Source organism: Sphaerodactylus townsendi, linkage group LG03 (genome assembly GCF_021028975.2).
Source record: "Sphaerodactylus townsendi isolate TG3544 linkage group LG03, MPM_Stown_v2.3, whole genome shotgun sequence".
Classification (NCBI taxonomy): domain Eukaryota; kingdom Metazoa; phylum Chordata; class Lepidosauria; order Squamata; family Sphaerodactylidae; genus Sphaerodactylus; species Sphaerodactylus townsendi.
Window position 1 is genome coordinate 161,295,356 of NC_059427.1, and position 21,179 is coordinate 161,316,534.

Here is a 21,179-nt window from a genome sequence, read left to right on the forward strand (position 1 = left end):
ATACGAGTGTGCTTGGACGTATTGGTTAGAGTGGTCATAATAGTAATGGGAGCTCCCCCTTCACTCACCGCATCTGGCGCTGGGATCTCCTCCGCGGGGCCAGAGGAAAGGCTCACTCCTTCAGGTTCGGTGTCATCGACATCTCCGGGCTCGTCCTCACAGGCGGTTTGCGCAGCTCCCTGGGATCCCCGGGGTCCTGGTTTACGTGGGGTTCGTGCCGTCGACTTGCGAGGAGCGGGGACGGGCGCCTTTTGTTTCTTCGGGCAATTGGCTGCCATGTGGCCCGGTCCCCCGCAATATAAGCATAATCCGAGGCGGCGGCGACGCTCGGGGGTGGACTCAGTTGCAGGAGGTCCTGCACCTGCCTTCTTCGGCGGTGCGGCGGCAGCCGCTGCAGGCTTGGGAGGAGGCTTGCTGGTGGCAGATTTCCCCGTCTTGGATCGGGTAAGTCGGGCCGCAATAAGGTTGCCAGTTGTAATCCACTCAGCAATGGTTTGTGGTTCACGCACCATATCTGCCCAGGTGCAGATTTCCGGGTCGATAGCATCGTGGAAGTATTCGCACTTCATGCGTTCGGGCCAGTCTGGGAGTTTGCTCGCGGCTAAATGGAACTCTCGAGCAAATTCTGCGAAGGTTTTGTTACCCTGCTTGAGGGTTTTAATAGTCTTAATGGCCTTGTTCACCTCCTCCGGATCCTGAAAGCATAATCGGAGGCCTTGGAGTAAGGCCGCCACGTTTTGAAGTTCAGGGGCCCCTCCCAGTTCATGTAATTCCACGGCATCCCCATCCAACACTGATCCGATGTCTCGCACTTTCTCGGCTTCGGATCGATAAAGATCATCAAATTCGAGCATGTGTGCGTCCAGTTGTAGGATAAAATAAGGCAATCTGGGCGAGTTTGCATCAAACCTTGGCGGGGATGTCGCAGGCGATTATAGCCCCTAAGCCTATCGGCGCCTTTCATGAGCCAGGGCAGGAACCTGTCCCGGTGGTGGTTAATGCCATAGGCGGTGGAGGGATACACCCGTGGGAGAGGGGGTGGATTTGCACCGGGAGTAGGACTCTACGTTGCTGCAAGGGGAGCCTCCATTCTGGCGGGCAGTGCGAGATAGGGGCAATGACGAACGCAGGCTGAGCTTCGTTACCCGGTGCTGAAGGTAGAATTAAGCCACTGAGGTTCTTAAACCTCCTCGAGATGGCAGCTTCTCTTGCCCGTAATTCCCTCCCCGGCGGTAGAGAGCTTCCTGGTCACACTGCAGTCCTACTCAGCGTTCTCGTTGCAGTGCTGCTTCGATTTCTCCTTGACTTTCCAGTGCTTTCGGGCGCCAGCGTTGGCAACTGGGCCACCGAGTCTGGAGTGTTCCAAGACATGATCACGGGAAGTGAGGTCTTTGAGAAATTGTTCTCTAAGAACACCCTTCTCACGGGACAACTCCGCTTCCACGGCTTGGCACTGCTGTTCACGCTCCCATTCGAAAGCTAGTTGCTCACTTTTGAGGGCTTCTCGCTCCTGCTCCCGTTCAAGTTCTAGGGCTTCACGCTCTCTTTCGAGGGCTTCCCGTTCCTGTTCCCAGTCGGTTTGGCCCCTCTCAAGGGATTCGAGCTGTTCCCAAAGATCCAAAATGGGGGCGCCGCTCATCGCATGGCAGGCAGGGCGAAGTCGCCCCCCCCTCAAGTCCATGTCAGGTCTGGAGAATCCCGGCCCCCCCTCGTGAACGGAGCAGGGCAATTCGCCTCGAGGTCTCTTAAGTCCGGAGGGTCATTAGGCCGCGGGCATCTTCCAGCGAAGGTAAACTGACTCTAAAGGCAACACTTTAGGTAAATCCAAAACTATCCTCCCGGAGTCCGAGGGTGGTGGAAGGAGGCGAGCCCGCCGAGGCAGCTCCGGTCTCTACCAGTGGTCTTGGGAGGAGGGTCCTCGAAGCATTGGTCCAGGAAATCTTTCCAAGGATTCCTGGGTATCTCCATGAATTTGGATTTGATACCCGATTTCTTCCCTCACCGTTAGCATCCACCCGGTTTGTAATCCACATGTTGGCGGGTGGTGAAATGCAGCTCCCTGGGGAGCCCAGCTGTCCATCGACCTCCGCCACCAGGATGCGTAATAGCCTTCCTGATGCACTTCCAGGCGTCGGTCCGAGACCGAATGCGTCGGAGGAAACCATCAGGGGGGCTTCTTCCATTTGCACCGTTGCAGTTGGAGGAAGGCCCCAAGCTCCGGCTGAGCGGGGGCCTGGAAGAAGGGAGTCTCACCAGGAGAGATCGATTCCGCTGGTTCCTCCCACAGAGGACCACGTGCGTGTGGAAGGAGGGAACCCTCTTTGGGGGGGCTACCACAGTCTCTTCGCATGCTTCCAAACCTTGGCAGCAGCTCTCAGTAGTCAATCCCTGCATGCTGATAGACATCAGGGATCCACAAAACGGATGAAGGATGAATTACTGGACCCACGATCAAACCGAAGATAGAATAATAAGAATCCGCATAATGTAAGGAACCTCAAAGGACTCGAAATATAGCAACTGATTTCAATTCTTTTATTTCATAAACTTCAACTTGATCACAATACCGCATAATGCAGATTCTGACTTTCCGGGCTTGAGGTGTAAACTTGCTCACGGACAATCCAGCCTCCCCGAACTACCAAAGCGCCTTAATTTCCCATGGCAGAAGCGAAAAACAAGCTTCAAGCGTGCATGCAAGATGAGAGATTGCAGCAAGGTTAAAGACAGCAACTCATCCAGACACGCCCTGTAGCCCAGAGCGTGGAATTAAGCCATAGGGTCAGGAAAGCGGAGCAGAAACTAACCCCCAACCTTACACTCAGGGCTCGAAAGGGCGGGGCTGGCAGGAGACAAACTCGTGCTGTGGTCTTGTTTCAAGATAATCCACGCTCCTGAGAGAAGAATTCTTCCCAATTCCCACATTCCTGGAGTGGGGGGAGGGGAGCAGATTAGATCCAGTCGAAGCCAGAGGAGGGACTAGTGGCGTGCTACAGGGTTCTGTCGTGGGCCCGGTGCTGTTCAGTATTTTTCATCAACGACTTGGATGATGGAATAGAGAGCATGCTCATCAAATTTGCAAATGACACCAAAATAGCAGGGGTAGCTACCGTGCTTCCCCGAAAATAAGACAGTGTCTTATATTAACTTTTGCTCCCAAAGAAGCGCTATGTCTTATTTTCAGGGGATGTCTTATTTTTCTGTGTTCTGTTCGTTGGGCATGCTTCCAAACAAAACCTTTGCTACGTCTTACTTTCAGGGGATGCCTTATATTTCGCACTTCAGCAAAACCTCTACTACGTCTTATTTTCCGGGGATGTCTTATATTGGGGAAAACAGGGTAATACCCCAGAAGACAGGGTCGGAATTCAAAATGATCTGGACAGGTTAGAGAGGTAGGCCAATGCTAACAAAATCGATTTCAACAAGATAAATGTAAGATACTACACTTAGGCAGAAAAAAAATGAAATGCACAGATATAGAATGGGTGACACCTGGCTTGTCATGTGAAAGGGATCTGGGAGTCTTAGTAGACCACAAACTGAACATGAGTCAGCAACGTGAGGCAGCAGCCAAGAAAGCCAATGTGATTCTGGGCTGCTTCAATAGGAGTATAGTGTCTAAACTGAGGGATGTAATTGTACCACTCTATTCTGCATTGGTCAGACCTCACCTCAAATACTATATCCAGTTCTGTGCACCACAATTCAAGAAGGATATTGACAAGCTGGAACAGGTTCAGAGGAGGGCGACCAAAGTGGTAAAAGACCTGGATTCCATTCCCTATAACCGTGGTGGCGAACCTTTGGCACTCCAGATGTTATGGACTACAATTCCCATCAGCCCCTGCCAGCATGGCCAATTGGCCATGTAATTGTACCACTCTTGTACCAATTGGCCATGCTGGCAGGGGCTGATGGGAATTGTAGTCCATAACATCTGGAGTGCCAAAGGTTCACCACCACTGCTCTATAAGAAGCAATTTGGGGAGCTGGGGATATTTAGTCAGGAGAAGAGAAGGCGAAGGGGTGACATGATAGTCATGTTTAAACATCTGAAGGGCTGTCATGTTGTAGAGAGAGCAAGCTTGTTTTCTGCTGCACCAGAGACCAGAAGGAGTAATGGGTTCAACCTACAGGAAAATGCCTCTCTCACACAGGCTCAGGTGCAGAGGAGTAGCAAGGGGGGGAAAGTGCCCGGTGCACCGGTGTGTCCTCCGCCCCGCCCCGGAATGCCCCCCACCATGCCCCCGGAATGCCCTCACCACATCCCCACGGTAGCGCGTGCCCGGTGTGTTGCGTCCCCCTGTCCCCTTGGAGCTTCGCCTCTGCTCAGGTAGCAGACCTTTCTCTGTATACCAATAGTCCCCATCCTCAATTTCATCACTAGGGATGGCGAGCTTTCCACTATGGCGCAAGACCTTCCTGCAGCAGCCCTTGTTGCTGCTCTGACTCTTGACCAGTGGCAGGGGAAGTTTTTACTTTAAAAAAACTGGTGGTGTCTGTCCTGTGACATCACTTCTGGGAATGGAATCAGCTCGGTAAAAGCCTTGTCATCATCTATCAATAGAGCAATCACAATTAAGGAACACATCAATACACCATGACTTTCCAAATATCAGGTGCCCCTGCCATAGATTATTGAAATGGCATCTAAAAAAGAAAAGAGGCAGCAAACAATTTCCTGACCTGGAAACAGTGGCCAGAGAAAATGGTGGCTCAGCTTGGGAGAAGTAGCAGGCACTTCCTTGTGTGTAAACAAGGAAACATGGGGAAACCCTGCTGCAAACAGGAAGCTGTGTGGCAGACGGTTAGTGTGCAGTGTGCCTGAGAAAATTTGTTAATATTGGTTCATATCTGAGAACTTCTGGACACCCATAGAGTCGCATCAGTTCTCAGAAAAAGGCAACCAACAGTTTAAGGGGGAAAACAGTTGAGTCAATGAATTGAGAGACTGAGAGGAAATTAGCTGTTATGAGCCAAAACTGGGAACCTTTTCATCATGAAAACTCAAAGCAGGATTTGTGGTGGTTCTGCAAACAGAAGAGTCTTTTATATCCTGTTTCTGCATTTGTCAAAAAGGCAAAGTATGACAAAGATACCCTAATAGTCCAGTGTCTTCTTGTCCATAAGAAACTAAATATACTTGTTTAATGCCAAATGCAACAGTCCTCAGAGCTCAAAGAAGTATGAAGGACATCCTGGAATTACAGACCTGCTGGGGTCCAGTGAATTATCACTTGTGGGGAGCCAGTGAATCTACAAACATGGGATCAGTTTCCACAAAAAAGGAAGAGAGCCTGAAAATCAACAAAACCTAGCTACCGGTACTAAAAAATATCAAAACCAAAATCCAGAGCCGTTCAAAGGCAACCGCAAATGAACTCCACCCAGATACATGCTAATGTAATTGTAAATGGATATGCAAATACAAATGAATTATAAAGGGCTTGGACAGATTTATGGAGAAGTCAATCTATGGCTACCAATCTTGATCCTCCTTGATCTCAGATTGCAAATGCCTTAGCAGACCAGGTGCTCAGGAGCAGCAGCAGCAGCAGGCCATTGCTTTCACATCCTGCAGGTGAGCTCCCAAAGGCACCAGGTGGGCCACTGCGAGTAGCAGAGTGCTGGACTAGATGGACTCTGGTCTGATCCAGCAGGCTAGTTCTTATGTTCTTATGTTCTTATGAAAAGAGATTCCACCTAAACATTAGGAAGGTCAGGGCTGTTTGACAGGGGAATACTCTGCCTCGGAGTGTGGTGGAGTCTTCTTCCTTGGGGGTTTTTAAACAGAGGCTGAATGGCCATCTGTCAGGGATGCTTTGATAGTGTCTTCCTGCATTGCAGGGGGTTGGACTTGACAGCTCTTCTGGTCTCTTCCAACTCTATGATTCGTGACATAAGATGAGATGCAGTATTCAGCTCACCCCAATGTTCATAACACAACAACTAGAAAAACGGATAGTCATCTCTGACAAATTCGCATGTATATACATTGGGGTGAACTGTATACCACCATTTCCTCTGCATCACAGCAAATTCTTCTTGACCTTATTGTAGATTCACACAACTGTGTATTGGCATCTTTAGGTGTAATTGTCTGAAGTGCTGTCATCAGTACAGTTGGTGTTCTTCTTTTAAACAAGGCCTGCTTCTGCCTTGCCTGTTTTCTGATCTATGTAACTTTACAAGTCACTGTTTCTGTATGCACAGTGAATTTCTGCTGTTTGAATATGCACAATGAATGTTTGTATTTTGCTATTGTTGCAATGAAGTTATATTAACTTTATGTATAGCTGCATTGCAGTTTATTGTTCGTATGTGCCAGTACTCACAGTGCAAACTGAATTTGCTCTAGTTGTTGTAACTTGTACTCAGAGGTGGGATCCAACCAGTTCTCACCACTTCTCTAGAAGTGGTTACTAATTTTTTCTGAGTGCCAAGAAGGGGTTACTAAAGCAACCTCCCTGCCCAATCGGGACTGGAGGTGTGTGTGTGCGGCGGCGCCACTGTTTGAATCCCACCACCATCGGAACCTGTTAACAAAATTTTTGGATCCCACCACTGCTTGTACTGTGTATCCTTTTGTATAATGTCCATCTTTGTCATAGCAGCCTTGAGATTAGGCCCAATATCATTCAGAAAGAAGCCCAGATCCTCTCTGTGTTGTCTTTTAATGACTCTTTGTTTCTTCCTCTGGAAACAAAGACATGGAAGCCATGTTAGGAGGGCAGTCCCCATCTCCGATGTCTTTCCTTCCATCTGACCTTACCTCCTTTGGGGTGTTGTGGGGTTTCTGGACTGTATGGCCGTGTTCCAGTAGCATTTTCTCCTGACGTTTTGCCTGCATCTATGGCTGGCATCTTCAGAGGATCTTCAGGCGAAACATCAGGAGAAAGTGCTACTGGAACAGGGCCATACAGCCCAGAAACCCCACAATGCTCTAGTGATTCTGGCCGTGAAAGCCTTCAACAGTACTTACCTCTTTTGTCTGTAGGATGCTGCACAGCAGCTATTTCTGCCTGAGCCACACCTTATCTATGAAGATGTTGGTGTGTAAACTGAAGAGATGAAGGTTGTACGTGGCCAGGCGCACTGAGAGGCAGCAGAGCCCCCACAGGGTGGCTGGGATTTCAAGGATTTGCCTTGATTGCTTGGGGGTGGTGGTGCGGGGAGAACCAGCCTGTGTGCTGGGCAAAATGGTCTGGCGTGTCCCTGTTGGGCGTGTATTCCTTCCCCTGCTTCAAATGTCCATCCACTTGCAGCCCTCGAGCATGTATTTTGGCATTCCCACCTGTTGTAGCTTTTGCAAAGGTTTCCCTTCCCTTGCAGGAACCTGCTCTATGTTTACCCTCAAAGCCTGAACTTCAGCAGTCGTCAAGGTTCGGTGCGGAACATCACCGTGAAGCTGCAGTTCATGGCAGGAGAGGACCCTGGGCAGGCTTTGCCAGTGAGTGAGACGGCCGCCTCCTCCCTTTTGCACCTCTGTATTTCATCCCTTCTCTTGAGGAGCCAAAACTTAATGAGGGAGCCATGGGAGAACATCTGCATCAGTTAAGGATGGGGGAGGTGTTTTGCTCCAAAGGTCATCTTGCCTGCAAATTTCATTTCTGGCTCACCCTTTGATGTTTTGGGGACTGTTCTGTTTCTCTAGTGACATGTTTTGGGCAACAGTTTTCTACCAGACCTGCAATATTTGGGTTTCTGTGAGCCTGGTTGTTTTTTACTGCCAGGTTCTTGGGAGGGAGGGGCAGTGGTTCAGTGGTAGAGCATCTGCTTGACCTGAAGAAGGTTCCTGGTTCAATCCCTGTCATCTCTAGGGTTAGAGATTCTGATGGTCTGAATCCAGGTTCGGACCGAATCTGCACTGATTCAGATGGATTTGGATGAGTAGGGTCCGAATCCAATCTGTCCAAATCACATCCAATCTGAATCCATGGGATTTTAGACGTATTGGCACCAAAATTTCAGGGTATCATCAGGAGACTTTCCTGATCATACCCCCCAAGTTTGATACAGTTTGGTTTAGGAGGGCCAAAGTTATGGACCCTCAAAAGGGGTGCCCCATCTCCCATGAGCTCCCATTGGAAACAATGGGGGATGGGGGCACCCCCTTTGAGGTATCGACCAACTCTAGTCATCTCCAGACCTTTCTGTGCCTGAGATCCCAGAGACAAACACACAATCAAGAATTGCACTGTATGCAGCTTGCAGTAGAACAAGGCTGTCTCCCTTCAGAAATCTTGAATCGGTTTAATACTTTAACAAGAATGCTAGAAAGTGTCTTATCCACATACATTAATTGCTATTGGTGTCACTTTAAATCACATAAAACGTCTGTAACGCAGTTTCTCCAAAATATGTTAATTTCCAGAATCTCTACACAACTTAAATCTGATATTGTTGTACTGGCTAAAATTACATGAAGGCAGAATGCTGCCTCTCTTTATCCAACATAAGGAACGCCAAAGCAAAACGCTTTCTAGTGTTCTTGTGAAAGTATTAAACTTGTTCAAGATTTTTGAAGTGAGGCAGCCTAGTTTTGCTGCAATCTGCAGACTGTGTCATTTTGGATTGGATTTGTCACAACTTGTTGCACAGACCCTCAAGTAATTTCTTGATGTGGTCAGATCCTGGAGAGGTGTAGCCTTCATCCTCTGAAAATATGTCTCCAAGCTGCATACGTGAGTCACAGTTTTCAAGGGGTGAAGTCTCTGTGCTAATTAGGTGACTGCTTATTTTGACCCAAGCCGGTTGACAAGGCGGTCACCACAAGAATTCCTGGAAGGAGGAGGCACCATTGAGGAGAGGTCTGTAGTTTGATGAGTAGACCTGCCTAGGTTTGCACTGTGTCTTCTGTGCGGTGAATGATCAGATCCAAAATGCTGCTGGCATTTTGCAAAGGAGAGCAGAACAGCAGGGGTCTTTGCAAATGTAAAGGACTAGACTGCGAGCCAGTTCAGCCATGGAGCCTCTTGTCCTGGTCCTTCCAGTCTCCCTTCCCGCCACCCCATCGCTCCCTGCCAAAAGCAGCTGATTCTGTGATTCGAATGAAGGCCGGATTAGTAAACAGAGCTGGCTCAAGTGGGTGTGAAGCGTGAGCAGTTAGAATAGAAGGCTGGGACTGGGGAGACCCCCACTGGCGTAACGTCCATCTGGCAGATTGGGCAACTGCCCAAGGCATCGGAATTTTGAGTCATGTGGGGGGCATGTGAGCAAGCCGAGTCACGTGCTCTGAGTTTTGCCCAGGGCTCCAGTTTGCCTCGTTACGCCCCTGGAGACCCCAATTCCCATCCTTCCTCTGCTGTGAAGCTCAGTGTTGGCTTTGCATTGGTCACTGTCCCTTGGCCTAGCCTGCTTCACAGAACAACTGAGAGGATGGTTGGAGAGGAAAGGGCCTCAGCTGCTGCCCTCAGCTCCTCAGAGAAAGGGGCAGGTCAAAAACACGAGAAATAATATTTTTAAAAGATAACGACTGACTTTGGGACAGACCTGGGATTAACCTGGTGCACAATGTGGGACCACCTGGTGGTAATTTTCACCAAGTGTGCAGTATTGTGGTATGTGGCACAGCCAGGGGGCTTACATGCAGTGGCGAGATTCAAATAATTTAACAACTGGTTGTTTACAAGCACCATTTTAACAACCGGTTCTGCTGAAGTGTTGCGAAACTGCTGAATCCCACCTCGGCTTACGTGTCAGTTCCATCTTCAAATTCTTTTTGTGTGGAATTGGTGAAAGGCTCTAGAGCAGGGGTAGGGAACCTGCGGCTCTCCAGATGTTCAGGAACTACAATTCCCATCAGCCCCTACCAGCATGGCCAATTGGCCATGCTGACAGAAACTGATAGGGTGTGGATTCCTGAGCTGGAGAGCTGCAGAGTTCCCTGGGACCTCTACTCTAGAAAAGGCATGTTCCCCTGCCATAACTGTCGCAACACCCACTTTGGCGGAGAGGTGAGTGAGCATAGTAGTTCTTCTACTATAGGAGCAGCAGTGGCGTAGTGGTTAAGAGCAGGTGCATTCTAATCTGGAGGAACCGGGTTTGATTCCCCACTCTGCTGCTTGAGCTGGGGAGGCTTATCTGGGGAATTCAGATTAGCCTGTGCACTCCCACATATGCCAGCTGGGTGACTTTGGGCTAGTCACAGCTTTTTGGAGCTCTCTCAGCCCCACCTACCTCACAGGGTGTTTGTTGCGAGGGGGGAAGGGCAAGGAGATTGTAAGCCCCTTTGAGTCTCCTACAGGAGAGAAAGGGGGGATATAAATCCAAACTCCTCCTCCTCCTCCTCCTCCTCCTCCTCCTCCTCCTCCTCCTCCTCCTCCTCCTCTTCCTCTTCCTCTTCCTCTTCTTCTTCTTCTTCTTCTTCTTCTTCTTCTTCTTCTTCTTCTTCTTCTTCTTCTTCTTCTTCTTCTTCTTCTTCTTCTTCTTCTTCTTCTTCTTCTTCTTCTTCTTCTTCTTCTTCTTCTTCTTCTTCTTCAGAAGTCTTCTGATTATCCAGTTCTCTGCCCACAGATATACAGGGCCTATAACTTTCTGGGAAGGTTTCAGCCTGTTTTGTGGGTGAGGGAAGAGTATTATGGTGGGACAGGATCAGGGGGTGTTGTGAAAGCTGTTCAAAAATATCTGGAAAGTTGCCTTATAGGAGGAGACGGCTGATATCCTGTTCTATGTTGGCTTCCATGACCCTCTGAACAAAATTTCATCCCAACCAGGCAAAGGGGGGGGGGTCATAAACCATGTGGGGCTCTTATGGGGGAAGGGCAATGTGGGAAGGAAGAGAAATGCCTGGTATTTATTGCAGGCAATACACACTGAAAATCCCACCCCTCCCTGAATATTACCTTTCTTGGCTTCCCACCCTGTGGCCAGCTGGAATCCTTCTGCCTGTCTCAGTTGAATGCTTCCTCTGTCTTTCCTGACACCTCAGGTGATCTTTGGGAAATCAAGCTGCAGCGAATTTGTAAAAGAGGCCTACACAGCTGTTGTCTACCATAACAAGTGAGTGAGCTATTGGGACATTGGAGCAGGGTTGACTGGGAGGTGATACTGTTGCCTCATTCATTCATTCATTCATTCATTCATTCATTCATTCATTCATTCATTCATTCATTCATTCATTCATTCATTCATTCATTCATTCATTCATTCATTCATTCATTTATACTTTTGATTTATTGGCCGCCCTCCCCCGAAGGGCTCAGAGCGGCTTACAACACAATAAAACTCAACAATATAAATATTATTTAAAATCAACCAGAATATACGATCTAAAATCCAAAACAGTTTAGATGGTGATAAAAATCCCACCCTCACCCCCAGCCCACTGGAGGCCAGGACCATGTAACCACACTCAGCCCGGCTGGCCTGGTGGAACAGGTCCTTTTTGCAGGCTCTGCAGAAACTCGATAAGTCCCGCAGGGCCCCGGTCTCTCTATTTTAATCTATTTTAGTTACGTTTCCCCCCACTCTCCAAGCTATATGTCCCCAAATTAATTTACAACAAAGTAGTGTAATAAAATCACATCCAAATACTTACCTCAACTCAAAAAGTATCTGAAAGGGTGCCATGCAAGGGAAGGGGAGGGAGGGGTGGCATGCAAGGGCAGGGAGGAAGGGGGTCTTCACTATGTTCCTCTATGTCCGTGGTGGCGAACCTTTGGCACTCCAGATGTCATGGACTACAATTCACATCAGCCCCTGCCAGCATGGCCAATTGGCCATGCTGGCAGGGGCTGGTGGGAATTGTAGTCCATGACATCTGGAGTGCCAAAGGTTCGCCACCACTGCTCTATGTGATGCTCCCCCCCCATATTTTGGCAAGCTGGCTCTAAAGCAATGGGAAGTATTGTTATACAAGGGAGGGGGAGGGGGGTCTGGCATCTGGACATGGCCCACCCATCCTAGCAGAGGGAGGGGAAGGAGTGAGATTGGCATGCAAGGGAGGGGAGGGGAATGGGGGATGGGAGGGAAGGAGGGAGGGGTGGAATGCAGGTTTGTTCAGAGAATCAGCCCAGAGTCCCCACGATTCTTGCTAACTGATAAGGAAATTTGAGATAATTGAATGTATTTTACATCTGTTGATTCCATCTGAGCTGACGTGCCCCTCCCCCCACAAACAGGTCCCCCGAGTTCTATGAGGAGTTCAAATTGAAAATCCCTGCCAATCTCACGGACAACCACCACCTCCTCTTTATTTTCTACCATGTGAGCTGTCAGCAGAAGCAGAACACGCCTCTGGAGATCCCGGTTGGCTATACAGTGAGTGCTCACAAAATCTGGGGTGGGCTTTAGTTCAGCAGAACACCCCAAGCTCCAACCCTGGCATCTTCTGTTCAAAAGGGACCATAAATCAATTGCTTTTGGAGACCATCCACAGGTCAGAGAAGGCAGTCCTTGGTAGCAGGTCAGTGGCCTGGTGCATTGTGGGGCAGATTCCTGAGTTTAATTTGTTTGGGATGCCCCTGAGTGGGCTTGCGTGGGATTCCTGACCCTCAGCAAAGAAAAATAAAACAGTCTCCAATGGCCAATGTTGTGGTTATGCTGGTAATTATGATGTGATATAAAGTGCAATAAAGTAATACAGATGTGCAAACTAACAAACAACCCAAACCCTTCTTATGTATATTATAGTATATATAAGAAGGGTTTGGGTTGTTTGTTTGATTCTCATACATGGAGAATCTCTTTTTGTTTGCATGCTATAAAGTCTGTTCCGATGCTCTTAGAAGGTAATATTTACAAAGTAATATTTACAAAGGGCTAGCAGTGGCGTAGGAGGTTAAGAACTCATGTATCTAATCTGGAGGAACCGGGTTTGATTCCCAGCTCTGCCGCCTGAGCTGTGGAGGCTTATCTGGGGAATTCAGATTAGCCTGTGCACTCCCACACACGCCAGCTGGGTGACCTTGAGCTAGTCACAGCTTTTCGGAGCTCTCTCAGCCCCACCCACCTCACAGGGTGTTTGTTGTGAGGGGGGAAGGGCAAGGAGATTGCAAGCCCCTTTGAGTCTCCTGCAGGAGAGAAAGGGGGGGGGATATAAATCCAAACTCTTCTTCTTCTTCTTTATACAGCGCAGTGCTTTTGAGTGGTCTGAAACAAATTGTTGAATAGGAGTGTCCAATCCTTCTGAGAGTAAAAGTTACTCTTTAAAGACTGTGTTTCTAATAGTGCTTAACAGTGCTTGGTTGATAATTGTAGCAGGTGATGCTCCATGTATGATATAGTATATATAAGAAGGGTTTGGGTTGTTTGTGAGTTTGCATATTTGTATTATTTTGTTGCACTTTATATCACATTATACAGCATAACCACAACATTGGCCATTGGAGAGTGTTTTGTTTTTCTTTGTTAGATTCCTGACCCTCAGCCCCTTTTGCTCTGTGGGGCTTGGGTGAAAACACAGATTCTGAGCATTGTAGAATGGTTCTTCTTGATCCTGCAAAACAAAGGGCATTAGAAATCAGTGAATGTGAGAATGTGGTTTCCTCTTTGTGTGCCTTCTGTGCAGTCCCATGTTGGGGCTGCACTTGCGCAGGCCAATGACAGTAACTGAACAGAAAGCTTCAGTGATGATTTGAAGGTTAGAACCTCCCAGAATGCTCCTCCCGCTCCCAACCAGAGCCTCCAGGCAGCTTTTCCTGCCTAAAAGGTCACATGATCGGGAGGGAGGAGGAGCACTTCCCTCAGTTCTTCTACTGTGGAAACAGTAGCATTCCTGCTCTGCTCTGATTGGCTGATTCGCCTTTGCTTCTTTTAGTCAGCTTTCTGAGGTAAAATCTCTTCTGGTTCGACACCGAAGGTGAAGCGCTCTTCAATGTAAAGGATTCAATGGTGTTGATGGTGAAGTAACCTTGAGTGCATTCCACAGCCCGGGCGATGGGCCAGATGCATCGGCGGAGACTTTATCTTTGCGCGGGAGATGAAGACTCCGTTCCCATGGGAAGCAGGAAGGGGGGATGGGGTGAATGGTGTTATAACCTGTGCTTCTGGCGGGAAGTGCCATTCCTGCCACTGCGTGTACTTGAGCTTTCTAAGATGTCTTAATAACTGGACTTTTACTCCCAAAAGCCTTTTATTTCTGCTTCTATGGAATTCCTTACACTTCAAAAAGTGCTCAACTTGTGGGGCCAAAATGTCAAGAAATGACAAGCTCAATGACCGCCTTCTCTGCTTAGGTGACGGCCACTTCCCTTCAACCTGGAGTTTCTGTGCCCTTCTCACACCAAAGGCCTTGGCTGTGAGAACTTCGCACTTGAAATCCTCCCTGTGGGGGGAATCGTTGACTCCTGAGGGCCTTCATGGGGAGACTCTGTTGAAATCTCCCTCTGTTGATTCCCTCGTGACTCCACTGTCCCAGCTGGTTCTTCGAAGCTGACAGCCAAGAAGGCTGCCAAATGCTCTAAGGCCATCAGAGCAGCAAACTAATGGAGGAGGAAAGTTAAAGGCAAAGTCCTCTTGATGTTGGTGCTCCTCATCCCACTCTCTGTGGACTTCCGAAGTTTGTGGCCATACTCTGATGCCGGGAGGTGTTACCGGATGTCCGGGAGTGGGGGTAGCCCCCCTCCCCGGACTTGCGCCCCTGCCTGCGGCTGGCGGACACATTGCCCGCGATGCGGGGCGCCGTGACGGTAGGGGAGACCCGTCACTGCGCCAGCGAGGGATGGGAGCGGCTCCCTGCTCCCTCGCCAGCCGACGAGATGGGCGGAGGCCCCGGTGGCGGGGAGTGGTGCGCCGAAAGGGCCGGGCCGGACGAGTGGGGCCAGCTGAGCCCTGTTGGGCTGAGTGCGGGAGGTGGGAGGAAGCACGGGGGTGTGGGGGCGGGGTTTTCAACCCAGCGGTTTACAGCAGAGGGGATAAAAGGGAGGAAACACGGGAAGGAGGGGGAGAGGAAGGACGAGAAGGAGGGAGTGTGTGCGTGTGTGGGAGGGAGAAGAGAAGGACGTAGAGGGACAAGGAGGACGACGGTGGGGAAGTCCAAGGGGAGGAGAGGAGAGGACAACAGGGAGGAAGGTCTTGGAAAGGAGGGGAGGCAGTGGTTGGTCAGAGGGGGCAGGAACTGAGAGGGAAGGAGAAGCCAGCAGTCCAGAGGCTAGCAGGGGGGCTTCCCTACTCTCCCTCCCTAGCTTTCTGCAGGCACTGGGTCAGCTGTGGGCAGCCGGCGCAAGCTGTGGCTAAAGCAGCTGTCCCACTTAGTTCACTCCCTGGAGAATGGGAGTGAGGCCGGAAGTTCCAGCATCCGGGCAGGGGAAGGTGGGTTGGCAACAGGGGCCCCGACGGGGACCCCGCCCCGGGCGAAGGACACCAGAGGTGATTGATGTCACCGCCAAGAGTGGCTTATCGGAAGTGATGGGCTCACCTGACAGCTCGTCTCCCCCTTCAGTGATTCTGAAGCATCAATGCTGATCCTCCTTGCCACCAGGACTGTTGTCAAGGCGGGTCACCCACCCTTTTTTGCAGTTGGGCCGTGACACTTCTTCCGACTCCCGTTCTTCATAGTGCTGAGAGTGCTCTACTCCAACGTGTCCAACGTTGAGGCGTGCACTGATGCCAATACCGTTGATGTTGATGGCGGACTTCTTGGTACTTTACAGGGACTTTCCTTTAACGCTGAGAGCCCCACCGGCACCGAATGCTTTTCCAAAGTACCCATTAAGCTGCCTCACTGATGCAGCAGGCCTGAGCATCCCTACCAGGGCATTCCACTCGCTCCCACTCTCCTCCAGCTGCCTCCTTTCCCCTGTCAAAATTCTGGACATTTGCAAAGCAGCGACATGGTCCTTAGCCTCTACTTTTATTTGTCACTACGCTGTGGATATTGACTTGCATCCCAATGCTGATGTGAGAAAGGCAGTTCTGCATTCTTTGTTTCAACGACTGGTTCAATTTGTAAAAAGCATGTTTTGCTTTGCTTTGTTGTGGTGGTCAGTGGTTCAGTCACAGTCTCACACCCACCACTTGGTGTGGAATGAGCTTGCTAACTCTCCCAAAGTGGGACTGCACAGAAGGCCATGAAGAGGTAAAACAATGTTGCACTTGCCTGTAACTGTTGCTCCTTGAGTGATCTTCTGTGCAGGCACAAATACCTCCCTTCCCCACAGTGGCCTGTTCCTGATTTGCCTACTGATTGTGACGGGCTTACCTTGTTTCAGGCAGATTCTGCAACAGTGGTAGAAGAACTGAGGGGAGTGCTCCTCCTCCCTCCAAATTATGTGACTTTTAGGCAGAAAATCTGCCTGGAGGTTCTGGTTGGGAGGGGTAAGAGAACTCAGGAGGGTTCTAATCTTCAAATCTTCACAGAAGCTTGCTATTCAGTTACCGTGGCTGGCCTGCCCAAGCACAGTCCCAATGTGTGCCTGCACAGAAGACCACTTGAGGAGCAACAGTTACAGGAGCAACAGTTACAATGCTGTTTTTCCGCAAAACTGTGACCTATAAGGCTGGCAGAGGGGCAGGATGAATTGTAGTGCAAAAAGTCCATGTGAGAGCTTGTTCTGCCTCTTAGTCAGTCTTCTCTCTGTGCAGTGGATTCCTCTCATGCAGCATGGGCGACTACGGACAGGCCAATTCTGCCTCCCCGTGTCAGTGGAAAAGCCTCCGGCCAGCTACTCTGTGCTCACTCCTGATGTAAGTAATCTTGATAGTTAGCTTTAGAGTCCCCTGGAGGGCATCTTCAGGCTTGTCCTGTATTTTGAAACATGCCCTGCTTTTCATACTCTCAAAAGCAGGGGTGTCAAACTCATGGCCTTCCAGATGTTCATGAACTACAGTTCCCATCAGTCCCTCCCAACATGAGCATTGGCTATACTGGCAAGGGCTGATGGGAATTGTAGTTCATGAACATCTCGAGGGCCATGAGTTTGACACCTGTGCTCTAAAGCAAGGCCATTAATACAGCTCATGGCTTTGGCCCATGTTTTGCATGGAAAGGTGATGCAGCCGCTTTTGCCATCAGACTGCAGCGTGTTCTCGTTTTGAGTTGAGCACATTTTGATTTATGTTTGGCCCCCTTTTTAACACGTTTTATTATATACATCATTTAGGGAGGAGTGTTGAAAGGAGAGCAAGCTGTTTGAGACAGAGACCATTAAAAGTGAAAATTAATTGCAGGATAGATTGCATGAGAAGAGCCAATAAGTGGACAGCCTTTATTTTTCCCATCATTTCTTCAGGCAGATTCTTTCTCCTATCAGACGGAATAGATAAGGGTACAGTTTGAGTTACTCTGAGGACCAGAGGGGTAGCTAGGGAAAATGGACCCCGGTGCAAAATCTGAGTTTTGCTGTTCCCTTCCATGTTTGTTTGTGTTTTTGTATTTTTTTAGTGTTTTTTTCAGTTTTCGGCCTGCAGTGGGCGCAGTTTTTAGGATAGCAACATGAGAATTTCAGGGTATCTTTAGGAGACTATCCTGATGATACCAGCCAGGTCTGGTGAAGTTTGGTTCAAGGGGGTCCAAAGTTATGGACTCTCAAAGGTATATTCTTTATTAAGCTCTGCAGGAGATATAGCTTTGGAGCATGTTAGCCAGATCTGAAGAGACATCCAAGGGTTGATATACCCTATAGGAAGCCCCCTTCCCCCAGCCAGGTGGACAGGGCAGACTAACATCATTACATTGTTTATCCTAACAGTACCAGCTCACACCAGAAAGTATCCTTATCACCAATCACAGAGAAGCAGGGGGAGCTGGAATGCGTTCCTTCTCATATTTAACTTACTGTTCACCCATTTAACTTACTGTTCACCCATACTAATACTTAGTAGTGTATCCTCCATCCAGAGAGAAAGGGGTGGGGAGAGAGAAGGGAAAGAAAGGGGGAGAGGGAAAGGAGGTGGGAGAGAGAAACTAGGAGAGAGAAACAGGGAAAGGAAGAGAAACGGGAAGAGTGAGAAAGGGGAAAGGGAGCGAAGGAGAAAGAAAGGGAGAAGAGAGAAATGTGGGAAGAGAAAGAAATGGGGAGAGAGAAAGGGGGACGGGTGTGAAAGGGGGAAGGGAAGGAGTTTCAGTGGCGGTGGGGGAGTCACCACCAAAAAAACAAAGCCTCTGGTTGCTTTTCAGTTAAACTTAACTTACTTTCAGGCAAGTAGTGCTGGGACCAGGAGGAGACTGGAGGCAGAGAGAAGCCCACGAAAAAATGCCTCCCCAACTTCAGACTGCTCCTGGCCGCAGCACTGCTCACCTGAAAGTAAATTAATTTTAAAGCAACCAGAGGCTGTTTTCATTTCATTTCATAACCTTTATTGGCATAAGAAACAACAGAACAATAATTCCAATAAGAATAGTTAAGAACATATTAAAATAACAGTTCATAGGAATTTGGCCACGGCCTCCAGGATCTGAAGAGACATCCCAATTGGCCATGCTGGCAGGGGCTGATGGGAATTGTAGTCCATAACATCTGGAGTGCCAAAGGTTCGCCACCACGGCCCTATAGGAAGCCCCCTTCCCCGAGCCAGATGGACAGGGCAGAATAACATCATTACATTGTTTATCCTAACAGTACCAGTTCACACCAGAAAGTATCCTTATCACCAATCACAGAGAAGCAGGGGGAGCTGGAATGCGTTCTCATTGTTCTCATTATTGAGTAGAAATACAGTGTTTTGTGAGTCGCTCGACTCGACATGATCTACCAACAAGGGGGCTAGGAGCTTATCTCTAATAGACGCATACAAGGGACACTGTAATAAAACATGCCGGACAGACTCTTCACAGGTGAAATCACCAATACATTTCCTCTTCTGGTGTGGTAGCCTCAGACTTCTTCCTGGTCGAAGAGCAGAAGGTAAAACATTGCAACGAGCTGACGATACGGCCCGTCACCATTTAGGCTCTGTTAACAATTGCAGGTATCCTGCCATAGTTGAGCTATTCAGTGGAATACCCAAAAAGGAGGGAGAGCAAAATTTATTGACCTCGTTTATCAATCCCCAGTATTCCAGATCAAGGAGCCTTTTAAAAAATTGTATCAAATGCCTCCCTTTCGGTAAGCATGGCTAACCAGAGACAGTTTTTCTGTGGCTGGGAATGGGGGGGTGGGGGGGCACTTTTCTCCCCTTCCTCCCCCATCCTGCCGCCACCACCACCACCATGAAAGCCTCTGGTTGCTTTAAATGTAAGATTACCTTACTTCCAGGCAACGAGACTGGACTAGATCAGTCAGGGTGGTGGCTCTTCTCACACTCCCGCCCACTGCCCCAGTTATGTGTCTGGTTTCATGCCCTGTCTGCATTGCAGTCACAAGATAGGGCACGGCTCCAAGAATGTGGAACAAAAACTATTCAACAAAGAACCTTCTGATTTGGGACGATATTTGTGGCTTCTCGATTCTGACCGCAGACGTGTTCTGCTTCTTCTTTCTCTGAAATCACGTCGGATTGTTTGCTGGCACTGTCCGCTCTTGCCGTCTGATGTGTGTTCCTGTTGTTGATGTGGACACCCAGATCTTGCATCCATCGAGCACACAGCCTTCTTCATGATACTATCCTTGGAGGAAATAGCCACTTGGCATTGAGCTTTGCAGGAGGAAGGATCCTCATGGTCTTGCAATGCTTGGCTCTCCTCTGTTCCCCTGCAGGTTCAGCTGCCGGGCATGAAGTGGGTGGACAATCACAAGGGGGTCTTCAATGTGGAGGTGCTAGCTGTTTCCTCTGTCCATACTCAGGTGAGAGGAAGAGCGGTGATGGGGATAGAGCTTCTGTGCTACGAGGGATGGAATTCTCATCCAAGTGCTGCCACCAGGTGGAGGGATGAGGTCTTGCACCGCAGCAGGAGCTGTTGCTCTGGCATTGGCCATCCTCTTGTCTACTGATGCCTGGAGATGCCTGCTGACCATAGGTGTAGCTACCATGGGGCGGGGAGGGGACCGGCACCCCGGGCGGCCGCCATTCAGGTCACCAGGAGGGGGCGGAAAATTGCCCCCACACCCTCCTTCCCGCCTCACCCTGCCCCACCAGGCCAGGCAGAGGCCACTGCCTGGCGCCCCAGCCCCGCCAGGCCCCGCCGCTGGCTAAGGTAAGGGGGCATGGGGAGTGCAAGGGTGGTGGGGTGCAGGGGATGGGGGGCAGGGCCCCATTGGGGAGTGGAAAACTCAGAGTCTGCCCCAGGCTCCATTTTCCCTAGCTACACCACTGCTGCTGACCATGTAGCCTTTGCAATCTATGAAATTAATGTGCTACGTCCAAAACAATATGAGATTCACAAACACACGTGGCACATAGGTGCTGGCTCAAGCAATTTATATTACCTGTTACCCTGTTTCCCCGAATATAAGACATCCCCGGAAAATAAGACGTAGTAGAAGTTTTGCTGAAGTGCGAAATATAAGGCATCCCCAAAAAGTAAGATGTAGCAAAGTTTTTGTTTAGAAGCATGCCTGACGAACAGAATACAGAAATATAAGACATTCCCTGAAAATAAGACATAGTGCATCTTTGGGAGCAAAAATTAATCGGGGAAACACGGTAGTTACTTGTAAGGTATGCCAAATTGTTGGCTATTAGACTTATCAAACTATTATATCTCCATAACACATATATCTCTCCACTTTAAATCCAATTCATGCAACAATTTATTACAAGACAACCTTCTCTCAAGTTCATAATCATTTACTTGTTAAAGCAACAATGTCCATAATCTTGTAAATATTATTGCGTCAATGTCACCCGTTGTGACTGTAATACAAGTCCATAACAATTAATGAAAATCCTGAATTGGTGGCTTGAATTACTTATAAATACCGTCCCAATTCAAGGGCAAGTCAAATTTCTCATCATTTTCAGTTGTATATATTTCAATCCGCTCCGTTGTACTTCCCAAACGCTACGCGCTGATTATCGCGTTTTCGTCTGTCTTCTTCAAGGGAAGTGTTCATGCACTTGATAAGGAACCCTCAACAGGTGATTCTGTACATAACATTCCTTATATCATCTTATTATTGCCATGAATGAAGGTTTCTACAACATAAACAATATACAGGTGGAGGAAGTCATATCGCAAAGAATATTTACATTCATTACATTGCTTATTAATGTATAATATTATTGTATACATTTCTATATCCAGTCAATTAACTCTATTAATGTAGCAAATGTAGCATTTGCACAAAACCCCCATGAGTTTTCCTTATGCAGCACACATGTACATTTTCCAAAACTGAACAGCAGTCCTCCTCTAT

General features: G+C 48.7%; 1 protein-coding gene across 1 annotated transcript in view; it reads left to right on the top strand.

The window, feature by feature from the left end:
- DOCK6 (dedicator of cytokinesis 6) overlaps nucleotides 1–21,179 on the top strand; it is a 130,996-nt gene that overhangs the window by 64,714 nt on the left and 45,103 nt on the right. The window contains 5 exon segments of the mRNA XM_048487532.1: nucleotides 7,336–7,453; nucleotides 10,934–11,004; nucleotides 12,126–12,264; nucleotides 16,528–16,629; nucleotides 19,581–19,667. Of these exon segments, the coding sequence (XP_048343489.1) occupies nucleotides 7,336–7,453; nucleotides 10,934–11,004; nucleotides 12,126–12,264; nucleotides 16,528–16,629; nucleotides 19,581–19,667 (517 nt within the window).